This window comes from Scomber japonicus, chromosome 13 (assembly GCF_027409825.1).
Source record: "Scomber japonicus isolate fScoJap1 chromosome 13, fScoJap1.pri, whole genome shotgun sequence".
Lineage (NCBI taxonomy): Eukaryota > Metazoa > Chordata > Actinopteri > Scombriformes > Scombridae > Scomber > Scomber japonicus.
The window spans coordinates 30,561,398-30,574,329 of record NC_070590.1 but is presented as its reverse complement, the minus strand read 5'-3'; the positions used below and the strand labels follow the sequence as shown (position 1 = coordinate 30,574,329).

At 39.6% G+C, this 12,932-nt stretch overlaps 1 protein-coding gene across 1 annotated transcript in view; it reads right to left on the bottom strand.

Annotated features, from left to right (window-relative positions):
* Window positions 1–12,932, bottom strand: part of LOC128370977 (kin of IRRE-like protein 3) — a 125,056-nt gene that overhangs the window by 34,463 nt on the left and 77,661 nt on the right. The window contains exons 8-9 of the mRNA XM_053331159.1: window positions 9,716–9,866; window positions 3,858–3,963 (exon numbers count right to left, since the gene is read on the bottom strand). Coding sequence (XP_053187134.1) covers window positions 3,858–3,963; window positions 9,716–9,866 — 257 coding nt within the window. The remainder of the gene's footprint in view (window positions 1–3,857; window positions 3,964–9,715; window positions 9,867–12,932) is intronic.

The following is a 12,932-nucleotide window of genomic DNA, read 5'->3' as shown; positions in this document are numbered from 1 at the left end:
GTCAGTTTGTTCATGCAACCAACCTTGCTTCGCCTTTTTTCTCTTCAGCGGTTTCTTCCAATGAAGTTCAGTGAAATTATCCAGTGTTCTATGGAACATATTTTTTATTGATATTGATAACATGTCTATCGCGATATATATTTTATATTATCGTTTTATTGTCCTGCCCTAATAAAGCTAAATTAATTATAGCAAATACATTGTTTTTATATCAAGTAATTCCAAACCTTAATCACAGACAGTAACATTTAAAACTTTCTAGTTTTATTACAGTGTGTGCTCATCAGCAGTTGAATAACAGCAATGTTTTATATGGAAACATACAAACACCTCCCAGAGGTGATTCCAGTGAAGGACACTGATGACTGACACTCCTAGTGTTCACATCAAATGGATGACAGGCCGAGCTTAACCAGCACGACCGAGTGTCTCATGATACCACTAAAGTGACAAACGTAGAAACTAAAGATGACATCTTTGCTTCAAAGTAAAAAGCCCTCAGCAGCAGTGATGGTAGCACAAGCAGTCAACAAATGTGCCACAGCTCCCCACAAGATTAGGAGGCACTTGATTTGCAAAACAACACCAACTCTTTTTCTCTCTTCCTCCTTTATGATTCATCTCGGGCTCCTTCCCCCCTTACCCTCCTTTACATGCGTCTTCTGTTTCACTTCCTTTTCCTCCACCCATCACTTTATTTCTCCTCACTTCCTTTGCAATGTTTTGAAAAACAAACAGGCATAATGAGTTGGCGCCCAGATCCTGTGAGCCTGCCAGACAGAGAAGAATGAATGTGTAACAAACAATACTGTAGTCTTCCTGCTTGAACTTATGAGCAAAGTGGTACAGTAGATCTGAAGCTGTGTTTACATATATTATTAGGTAGTCTAATGTTATGTTGGTACTAATAAATCATATAAACCCATTTTATGTGTGTTGCGTTTTCCTTTATTCACTATGATATATATTTAAAATTGTGTACACTCTTTTAAATGTATGTCAATGCTTAATTGCTCTGAAATGCTTGAGGACGATAGCTTCACAGGTCCTATGATTAGCTGGCGACTCTGTTACTGTTGAGAGGAGTGTGTGTGTCTTGCGCATGTCGAACAAATGCAGTGCTTATATATACCTGAGTTTCCGGCGCATCCAGGTGAAGAAGGAAAAAAGACGTTTGAATGATCAATGAATGAATGAAACTGACACAAGTCCCTGATCGTCTGGCTTGAAAAAGAAATCCTGCTTCAATGCAAAGAAAGAGCTTGGTATGTGTAAAGACACTTCTTTGTATGTTTATCCTGCACAGCTGATTTGGGTTGAAATGCGCTGAGACCTTGATCATTGATAATTAATGAGCTGTGCGGCTGTGTGAGACGCTGCAAAGTCAATTGTTTGGACTTAAAGTTTAATTTAATAATGAATTAATGATTACTCAATCTTATGTTTGATCATGTAAAAGTTTGATAATGAAAACAGTGTAAACATGATTGGTGTAATTAGACTGAGTTTGAGAATGTATTTGTGTTAATCATTAATTAAATTTACTTGATTATTAATTAAAATTGTGATTATTGTCCATGAAATGTAATTCAACATACTAATTTACTAACCATATCTTTTTCTTTATGATTTTTGTTGAAGGTTATCAACCTGAAACCTGAAAACTGAACACAGTCTTTACTCAGCTTCATTTTACATGTTTCAGACTGACATATGGTGTCTCAGAGGAGTGGAGGAGAGAAATTTATAGATGTTGAATTATACTGGTGGTAAAATCTCAATATAATGTTCAAATAGTTATAAATAAATAAACATTCACACAACAAGAAAAAAAATGCTGAAAAGCAGCTGCATTACTGAGCAGCATTTGCTGAAAAATCTAAACAATATAAAAAAAATCAATATGGTCGCCATCTTGGAATTTTGGAGACAGAAGTGACAATAATCAGATGAGATGAGCTGACCCTAATGCTGCCTCCTAGCTTGGTTAGCACAATGCATTTACAGTCTATAGTTAACTATGATAATGCTGATACTAATGCAAATTTTTCTGTGAAAAAACAGGCTAAAACCTAAATACCTAAAACCTAAAATAAAATGTACTTTCCGAATAAACTGAAATGCGGACTTCTTACAGGGTTTTTACAACCGAACACTAAAGACTTTTTAGGTAAACAAAATGTTACACTTAACTTTGAGGAACTGAAAACTGAAACTGGGGCATCTGTGAATCACTTATGTTACTGAATCAATTATGTTACCTAACCAATACATAGACATACATAGACGCACTCTAAAGCATTATCCATCTATTTTGCTCTAAATGGGACAACATTTACAAAATGAACTTAATGCTGTTTTGAGGATAACTTATTAGGAAAGTGTTGACTGAGGTAATAAATCAAATGATAAGTAGGATCGTTTTCTCATAGACTTCCAAACAATGAGACTTCTTTTTGGAAAGGGTGCAGTTTCCATCTGCTGGCCATTAGAGAGAATGCAGATTTAATCACTTCTGATTTGGGTTCACTTTTCAGACCTGGAGCTACCCGCTTGGTCCTAACTGTAGATTGTAGCTGTTGTACTTGATCCCCTTTCTCACTGTTCATGCAATGAGGAGGAGATGGCTGGTCTTGCCCTGGCACACAGGCAGACAACAGAAATGTGGCAGCCTCTGTTGTCACCCATTTATAATCCACAAGGTGCCAGTTGTTAGTAGTACAGTATGCCAACCATTCTTTTAGTCAGGGCAGTAAGTGATTGCCCCACCTCAGACAGTCCATATTATTATTTATAAATGGTGAACAGTAGGTTCAAATATTATCATTATCAAAACCCTCCAGAAATAATGCAGGATATCAGATGTTGATGTTATGTAAAATATGCCAATGCTGCATTTGTACAACTAATGGCGCTTCCACTACACAGTTCCAGCACTACACGGTTCGACTCGACTCGACACGGTTCCAGGAACGACCTTTTCCATTACAAAAAGGTACCTACTCAACGTGGAAGGGGTCGTCATAGCACGGCTCAGCGATACTGCCGTTTATACGCGACACAAACACATAGACAATGGAGGACATGGAGGCGATGGTGTACTGTCACACACAAAGCAACAAAATTGAGCCGTATGGCTATAATGCTGTTGCCGGTATTTAAAAATTCCGGGTTTGATTCTTGTGTGGGACGGCTCATGACTCTTCCAGCGACAACTCTTCTGACCAATCAGCGGCCGGCAGTCTTTTGACGTCACATTTAGTATTGGCTCTGCTTGCTTGGAACCTCAGCAGAGCAGGTACTAAAAAAGTACCAGGTACCAGGTACTATCCCTAGTGGAAACACAAAAAAAACTGAGTTGAGCCGAGTCGAGTCGAGTTGTACTGGAACTGTGTAGTGGAAAAGCGCCATTATATCTCATTCTTTATGTGAAGACTTCAATGCAAGTAGAGTTAAAATGTTTCACTGGGTTCAACTTTTGCTTTTATTCAAGCAAAACATGACCAGTTTAATTGGAATTTAAAAAAAAAGATTATACAGGAATCCTCAATAAATACTTAGACCACATGACTGCATTTATTAGTATAGTAGTAGGTAATGTTCATCTATTGTATTGTATAATGCAACACATGAAGTCCCCTTGAAATACTAGCTATTAACAATAATAACGTGTTGACTTTTTTCTTGTATTGACCACTTGAACTACACTTAGTTGTTTATCTTACGAGCTTTTGTTCTTATTGATTTTGTTAGCGTGAGAAAATGTGAACCAACAAGATAAACTAAAACAAAAACAGTCCATGAGAGGGGGCACAGAGGAGGAAATGTCACAGTTAGGTGGATATGATGAAGCTGACCTGTAGTAGATGACAGGAGGGTTGGCTCTGGCAGCACAGTGGAATCTGACTGGGTTTCCCTCCAGGACAGGCTGTGGCTCCACAGTGAGGTTAACAATGGGCATGTCTGAAAAAGGGGAGAGGGAGAGATCATGAGAAGATGAAGACGAAACAGCAGTATAAGGGGCTTAGTCACTGTTTTAAAGTCAGGTGGAGGATTGTTTGCAATTGATGTCACTGAAGTCAAGAATTTGATCAGTATCAAATAATAGTGCATTTGGCAGTGTATGTATGGTATAAAGAATAAATAAACAACATGTAAAAGTGTCAGTAAAACAAAGTGCAAACATAGTGGAAACACATTGATTTGCCTGCTGCAGTATTTGTAAAATGTGTGACATTGCATATTTTTATGGTTTGGCTATGTGAATGTGAGAGCCACCAGCCTGGGCTTCTCTTGAGCACAATCCGCCATGACAATCCACACTTGTTTTATAGATACATATATATGAAAGGCAATTTTGAGTAAAATTGTCACAGTCACAGGTTATTTGTATTTTTTCATAGGTTGCCTAACGTTATGAGGTTGGGACTGTGATAGAGAATGAATAATAACACTGACTCCTGAAGTATTTTGGTTTAGTTTCTGTCTGTATCTGTCTGCCCAATTTGTAACACAAGAAGAGGGTCAGAGCATCTGGTCCAACCACTCTGTCCAATGAGCCAACACTGCAGGGGTGAGAAGACTCCGTTGACTCAGGTGAGTTGTGGCCTGCATCCTTTTCTTATTGACTAGCAATCAAGTCACTTAGGCGTTCCTTACAAGCCACAGGTCTTATTAAAACCTCTAGACCTATCAACAAATCAAACTACCTGAGTCATAACAATATCATTACCCAAAAGTACAACTGCTTCAATGTACCACTGAGGTAATCCCACTCCCCAAGCAAGACAGCTCTTCACAAAAACTTTCCAAGACAAGAACATTTAAATGACTCATTAAATTATATTAATAAGTAGACCAATACATTATTAAATAAGGATTTAATTGATTACTTATTGGAGTAAGAGGGCTATGATTATTTAATGTTTAGCTTTTTATTAATTAACACAATTAGCTCCCATTTCTATTTCTATAAATTTATAATAATTCCAGCTAGCAATTTTCCATTTGGGTCTTTTATATATTACACTTAATTCATATAGTAAATAATAATAATTTTACTTATATACCTCTTTTTAAACTTAAGTACTGTCACACCGCGGTGAGGTTTGTCTCGTCCTGGGGTTTTGTCTCGTGACTTCCTGTTTTATTTTGAAAATTAACTCTCCTCTCGTTTCAGGTCACTTGCCCTTCCTGATGTGTCACCGGTCTGATTGTCTTCCCTGATTCCTGATTGTGTCCACCTGTTCCCCATTACTGTCCGGTGTTTTATAGTCTGCGTCTTCCCTTGTCTTGTGCCAGAGTGTCTCGTTCTGTCGTGCACTCCAGCCAGTCTCCACAGTCCATGTTATTCGCGTCAAGTAAGCCTGTGTTCTTTGCCTCCTTGCGAGTGATCTTTTGTTTGTATTTTTTCATAGATTAAGAGTACTAGTTTCTTAGAGTTTTGTAGAGCCTCCGATTTTCTGTTTTATTTTTTCTCTTTTGTGAACAGAGTTTGGTTCCTCCAGTGTTTTGTTTTCATAGTTGTGGCTTTCTGTTTACCTCCTAGTGGAGTGATTTTCTGTTGTTTTAGGCCTTTTTTCCCTCCTCGTTAGGAGTGGTTTTGTTTTATTAGAAGATTTTCTCCCTAGATTCCTGCCTTGATAGAGTAAAGTTTTTCCTAGCCTGTTATTTTGTCGTTCTGTCAAGGAGGTTGGAACCAATAAAAGTCCGCCTTATTCCTACCTCTGCATCTGAGTCCTCATTTACGTCCAGAGGGGTATTGCACGAAACCAGGATAAAGGATTAAGCCGGGATATGTTAGTTATCCTGGCTGAATTTAGCCTCAAATCGGTTGCATGAAAGCAGGTTAAATTTAACCTGGCCCAGTTACTATGGTGATTTATTCTCTGCAGCTAGCCTGCTCCAGACCAGGCTAACAACCAGGCTAAGATTATTCTCAGGGATTCATCTGGCAGTTCTGTCAATCATGTGACAAATTAATGGGTTTTACAGCATTTCCATGGTCTTTCTAAATATGTTGCATCATTTTAATTATCCTGCATTAAAATATTACAGATAGACTATATTGTCGTTTCATTAAAGTCTGTTGACTGTTTAATTGCAACAGTCATTTTATAGTCCTTCATGTGGTATCATTATTGTGTATAATGTACAGTAGATTTACTTTGTACTATTTACTAGCTGATACTCACAATGTTACTTAGCTGCTTCTGAGGCTGAGCAGCATCTGGGTCCTGTTACACATGTTATTTTCTATTAGCATCAAATCACTGACTTCATATCCATTATGGGCTAAATGAGCAAGACATTTCCACAAAATTGACATGATACCACAAGCCTGGAGTCCAGCAACACTGTCTCCTCATCTGCAGAAGTGCATCCTGCAGCTGCAGATGTGCCTTCCCCCTGCCCTACACCTAATTATAATAATTGTTTGCACTTAATTATATTTCCTGAGTAGCATGCACTTTTACTTGCCACATTTAAATCAAAGTGTACAACTGTTGATTAGTGGGCTTGGACAGTAACTTCTTTAGTCCTTTAATTGTAATTTTGACAGTTCTAGTGGAGCACTGTTGTATTAATTGTACTTTTAAAAAAAAAAAAAGTATATTTTTTGGGCTTTTTGCCGTTGATGTTAGTAGAGAGAGACAGAGGGGCCAATGACATGCAGGATAGTAGTGCTCGGTGCGGGATTTGAACCAGGGTCGCCTGCAGCGAGGACTGTAGCCTCAACACAGTCCTCTACCCACTGAGCTATGCTTAACCCATTAATTATACATTAATTGCACTACTTATGCATTGAGCCGTTCCGCGATTGTCTGCCAGGCTTTCTCCCTTTCCTTGATTACAGTGCTTTGTGCTTGTGTTGCCTTTTTTTTTTTTTATAATTTCTTTAACCTCATCATGAAATTCCATCAGGAGCTGTTGTTCAGCGGCCGTGAAGAATGACGCGCAACACCTTTCCATTTTCCAATCTGTGATTCTGTGATCGATGCCATGGGTCTATTTGAGAATGCCGTGAACACGCACTTATCCCAACTATCTACACCTGGCTTGACATAGCCGCGCCTTTTCATCCTGGCTCAGCAAACGTGCAACCGAATAAGCCAAGATGCTCCGGTCAGACTAGATCAGCTTGCTCAGTTATCCTGGATTTCTTTATTCTACTTTTGTGCAATACCCCTCAGGTCTGACAAGTACAAAATGCCTTCCAGAATAAAAATTTTACCAAAAACACACGGTCACTGTTGGTTTTCAGTCTGGTCGGTGGAACAGGCAAAAGTTTAATCAAGTGATCCTAGATGTGTGGCTGGGCTGTCAGGGTTAAACGTTCTTTAATATAGTCTGGAGTATGATATATAAAGTATAAAGTCTTGTCACGTCTGTAGTAAATGGGTATATTGTGGCAGAACTACATCACTTCCACAGGTTAGAATTACTAGATTGCATAACTATCCATCATTTTTTTCTGGCCTGAAATTTAGACCTATGCTGTCGTTTTTCTTGTGAGAATGAATTGCTAACAATGTTGGTGTGGAGGAGTTTAGATAGAATAAGGCCTGGCTCATGAAGTCAGACAGCATTCCTACAATAACAACAGGATTTAAATATACAGTATATTTTCTGAATTGATTTAATATTTTTTCTAGTTTTTTCTGAGTCAAAATAAGTAATCAGTGCAGTTTAAAAAGCCCATTTTAAATATTGCTCTAAAAGCAATTAAATTGCAAGTGGCTAAATGTGGGCTCCTGTGAAATTATCAAATTAAAGAGTTATTTATGAACAGTATATGTGCTATCTATATGTCCAACCATTAAAATGAAGATATCTGTCATGATATATTTAGTATTGATAGCTATTCAATTGAGTAAGATGCGTGACTTCAATGGTAACAGAGTTGCAAAGTAAACGGAGTTGTTCACACAACTTGTTCATTTGGCTATTAATTATCAAAGGAAAGGTATTATTTAGCTCACACTATTCCTGTTTTCATTGTCTCCTGTCCAACGTTTTCTCTTGGCTCCTCTGTGTTTCCTCCTACAGCTCATTGTGGGCACAGGACCCTACAAAATACATTTTGAAATTGTCAGACCTGATACTAACCATGTTATTCTGGGTTGTTTCAGCTGATGATTTTATTTGAGAAAAACTCTTTCTTGAGGAACACACGTGATAAGTGATAAATGACTTCATGTGCTGATCAAATAATGCTGATTTGTTAAGTTTAGAAGCAAAACAAGAAAGCAAATGTTTACTTTTAGGACAGCAAACATACACTGTCACATTTCAGATTAATTTATAAGTAAGCAGTAATATCAGTTTTTTCACATTTTGTTGCATTTGTGTCAGTAGAAGAAGAACAGTGTTTGCCAAAAAGACATTAGAAGCTATTGGGGAGTTGCAACGATATGCTGATTCCCAGTAACAGCCCAGGTGAGCAGTGGTCATCCTTTCCCAACTACCCCCTGGGTGTTTCTCCATCCTCTCCCTCATGCACTGAAGGCTGTCTGCACTGCAGGATACAGATTGTTGGTTGCAGAGTGGTTCTCTGAGACAGCAACAGCTGCCTCCCATCAATATTAACAGGCAGTGGTTAACACTGACTGCCCCCAGTGGTGAGGTGCTGTGCTTTCTAAGACCCCCAGGAGTGTCTGCAGCCTCTCAACATGACAACATCATCATCACTTATTCATCCAACACCTGTCACTCCCTTTCCTATCCCCAACTGCCAGACAATGGAGCTCATAGCTGCCTTTTCAAATTTTCTGACTTTTTTTTCTTTGTGCTTTAATGCCCTGTCAAAGCCACCTCACTCAGTGCACTCTCACCTCACGGTTATACAGTATGTTCAATGGAACAAAGAGATCATGTTTAAGTGCTTTGCTCAAATGCTGCATTGGGAATTATTTAGGCTTATGTGACACCACTCACTTTGCTGTAAAGGCAGACTGGATTGGCTGTTTCCCGCAGATAGGTACATAACCCTCTGTCACCAGAACAGCCATTGACAATTGTTTTTCAACTCTTGAATTTCCATGAAAATGGTGCCATTGTTTTGCATGACTAAAGGATTAAGAGCGTTTCTAACAATAAGCACATCTGTTCATCAGTAAGCTCACATGTCTCTCCAAGCTATACACTATGAGCTCTATTCTTTTTGGATGGCAAAACTAAAATGAAAGAAATTAATCTCTGAATAGCAGTCATGCTTTATTAGTCATACTAGATAGCTTTAAAGGAGGTCTGAGGAATGCAAAAGCCTCCTATTCCAAATCCATAACTTGTTGCCATAGTTTTAAAATTAAAATAATATTGTCTGACTATTAAATCATTAATAGAGGGATTGTATGTTCTGTGTCTGGCTGAAGAGCTTGACATAGAGATAAAATAGCAGGAACAAAGCACACAGTTTTTTTTTATTACATTGTACATACTGTCAATGACAGAACATATGTGACATCATAATACTAATTATTTGTGCCATTGCTTTCTCATGCGTTCCCCCATTCCACTGTGCACTGACTGTGTACTTCTAATGGTGTTTCTTGGCAATTTAAAAAAAACCTGTACTGAGGGTCAGTATTATTATTTTCTCATAAAAAAGTATTGGTCTGCATTTTGATGAAGTAGTGACTTATTAAGTGAGAAGGACATATTTTGCTTTAAAAAAATAAATATAGTCTTCAAAATGTGGGTGATTTTTACTTACGCTGAATGTCGATTGTGACAGTTGCATCTTTTCCGTTGGGGGCTGCTTTGTTTGAGGCTCGACAGGTGATCTGCTGACCTGACACAATGTTGGAGGGAGACAGGTAGAGCGTGCTGACTGTGCTCTCCCTCTTACCATCCCGCAACAAGGTCTGAGGAATCAAGGACAAAGGAGAGAAGCGTATTTAAAAAAATATTTTCACATATTATCCATGCAGGTCATTTCAGCCACACAGTTTTGGTAGTGATCTGTTTGACCTTGAGTGCACGGAGCATAATGAAAATGATGTCATTTATTTATTTGAGGAGCAGGGAAATTGTGAGTCCCTCAATGAATTATTATACAGAATAAATGATTCATTCTCAGGAGAAACCTGAGCAGTTTGCAAATGTGACCAAATATTCACACCTGAGAGCTGCCCACTATAAACAGTCTTTCACTGCTGGCCTAAGAGCAGCTCATGGTGAAGGAGGTCCTTGCATTATTGCTTATTTGGCCAACGAGTACCTTGAATACATTTATTTCAGTTCCTGGTCCTCATTCGCTTCACTTAATCTTCCACTTCACTCAATTTTCTCAAGGCCACTAAGCAGGCAACTATATAATAATCATAAATATACAAAGTGGATACTCCATTTAGCCACTTCAAGGCTGGGCAGTGGTAAAAGGCTGTCACAAGCAGAAGTAAAAACCTCACAATGCCATTGGCTGCTTTATGTTTTAACAATTTACTGCTCACAGGGTCAACACGTCAACATATACAAATTAAAATGATATTGATACACTGGCGCTGCAAAGAGAAATTAATTATTTTCAAGTGCATAAGTGCATTTATTCAAGAAGGTTTAATATGTGTACCACAGAAAACAGCTTTCAACAGACACCTCTAGTGGCATTTTAGAGGAGAATCTCAACATTGTTAGTGTACAGTATGTGGAATTATGGTGTCACTTATATTGTTCTGGGAGATCATACCCCCCCCCCCCCCCCCCCCCCCCCCACTTACAATACTGTCTGGGACACACTGACGTCACATGCTCTGGAAGAGATGGAAGACCTACTGCAAAAGGGTGATGACTTTGTTCTGTCAGCTGACAATTGGACCAGTAGAAGAGGGCACAGGGGACACACGGTTTTGTGAGCACATATAGGGGGGTACCATACAGCAGATCGCATTTACCAAAAGTAAGAAAGTGTACTGAAAAACTGGAACGTGCAACAACGGCCACAACGGTGATGACTGACAGTGCCAGCAACATGGCAAAAGCATTTAACCTCTTCCCTGGCATTGAAGAGGAGGTGGATGATGTGACTGCAGGTGCCAGCTGCACCACTGAGCATGAGGAAGAGGAGGGACTACCTGAACTCTCACAGGTCCAAAGAAATAACCACCAATGTAGAAAGTATGGTAAACCTGTGTCAAATTTACATCTGCGGTGCCCAATTCACATGCTTCAGCTGGCTATCAAAGATGCTGTCAATGAGCACGCCAGTGTTAACCGCCTGTTACTGACAGCCGGGCAGCTGGTGAAAAGTGTGCGCAAGAGCTGCTTGAACACTGAGGAAACCGACCGATTGGGAGTACGCCCCAAGACTGGTAGCACAACGCGATGGAGCAGCCAACTGCGGATGATTCAGTTGGTCCTCTGGTTGTTCCAAAACAAGCTATGGCAAGACAAGATGAAATCTACTGCCGCCAACATCACTCTAAACGAAGTGCGTCAGCTGACACACCTTGTCAGCCTATTAGCACCGCTGTTGGACCTCACAGACAAAATGCAATAGGAGCTGGGGAACCTAGGGATGATCCTCCCGGCTGTCAGTGAGATCAAATCCCTGTTTACCAACACTGCACTTCCCATGGGCATTTCTGCTTTTGCAAAAACATCATTTTAGCCTTGTGTTAGATCACTGTGTCAAGACAGAGTGGTTCATCCAAGATGAGTTAGTCTGCAACAAACTCAAAGAGATCCGCAACCTCCTTTTGGGAGAAGCCGAGGAAAACACTCCTCCTGCCGTGTCACAAACGTGGCTGCCACCCTGGATCCTAACCCTGAACTAAGTAAAAGAGCTTGCCTGTGTGGGTCATACTTCAGTGAGCAGCAGCAGTGCGCACCTGGAGAGGCCAAAGGTGAAGTTGAAAAGTACCTCAACTCCCAGAGAGAGTGAACCCAGACGCAGATGTTCTTGACTTTTGGAAAGAAAACTCCTTTCCACGCCTGGCTAAAGTAGCTCACACAGTGTTCAGCATCCCAAGCGGCTCTGCAAGCACCAAAATGGTGTTCTCCGCTGCAGGCCTGCTATCCAGAAACCACTGCATGAGTCTGAAACCTCAGACTGTGGCCAAACTTGTGTTCTTGAAGGTGAACTAAAAAGAGCTGTAGATAGCAAACAAGATAGGCTACTCTTTTTATTTTGTTTTAAATTGCACTTGACTGTGAATGTAAGCTAATTTAATTGTATACAATATGCGCAATTACACATGGCGCAAGCAGTATAGGCATATCATTTATTAAAGGCAAGTACATTTTATGGCCTAATAGTTTATTTAGTTTTACAACTGGGATGACTTGCATTTTGTAGCCATTTATTTGAGTTTACAATGCCTATTGATTCATCTATGCCCTGATCCAGTGGCGGCTGCTGGTGTTTTAAACAGGGGAAGCTCACTTTACATCTTCATCATAAAACTTGTCATATTGAAGCGAGGCAGTTACAAATAAAAGGAGTGTTTAATTGAGGCTGTTGTATGCTTCATCTATGCCATAGAACCACATCAACACACACACAAAAAACATTTTCAAAACTAGCCACTAGCCTGCCCAGGACAGCAAAAAAAAACAAAAACACACTTAACACCTCACCCACCCAGGTAACAGAGCCCTATAGTAAAAGGTGAAATAATCACCCTATGAAAAGGTGATTATTTCCAATATACTGAATGCAAATTGAATTTGCTTTGGGGGGATTATAACAGTCTTGGATATGTCATTGATGAGTAACAAGATTGATTTCTAGGTTGTTGGTTGTTTTTTTTTGGTGAACCTGACCGTCTGTGAGTGCTTTAGGACAGGGGCAGGGCTCGCAGCAGCACCCGCTGCTCGTTGAGGACAGAGTGATACGTGCTTTCATGTCAGAGTCTCCAAAACATTAGAAAACTCTCCAATAACACCAGAAAAACTCGCTAGATTTGGCGATAGTCGCCTTTGAGAAAAAA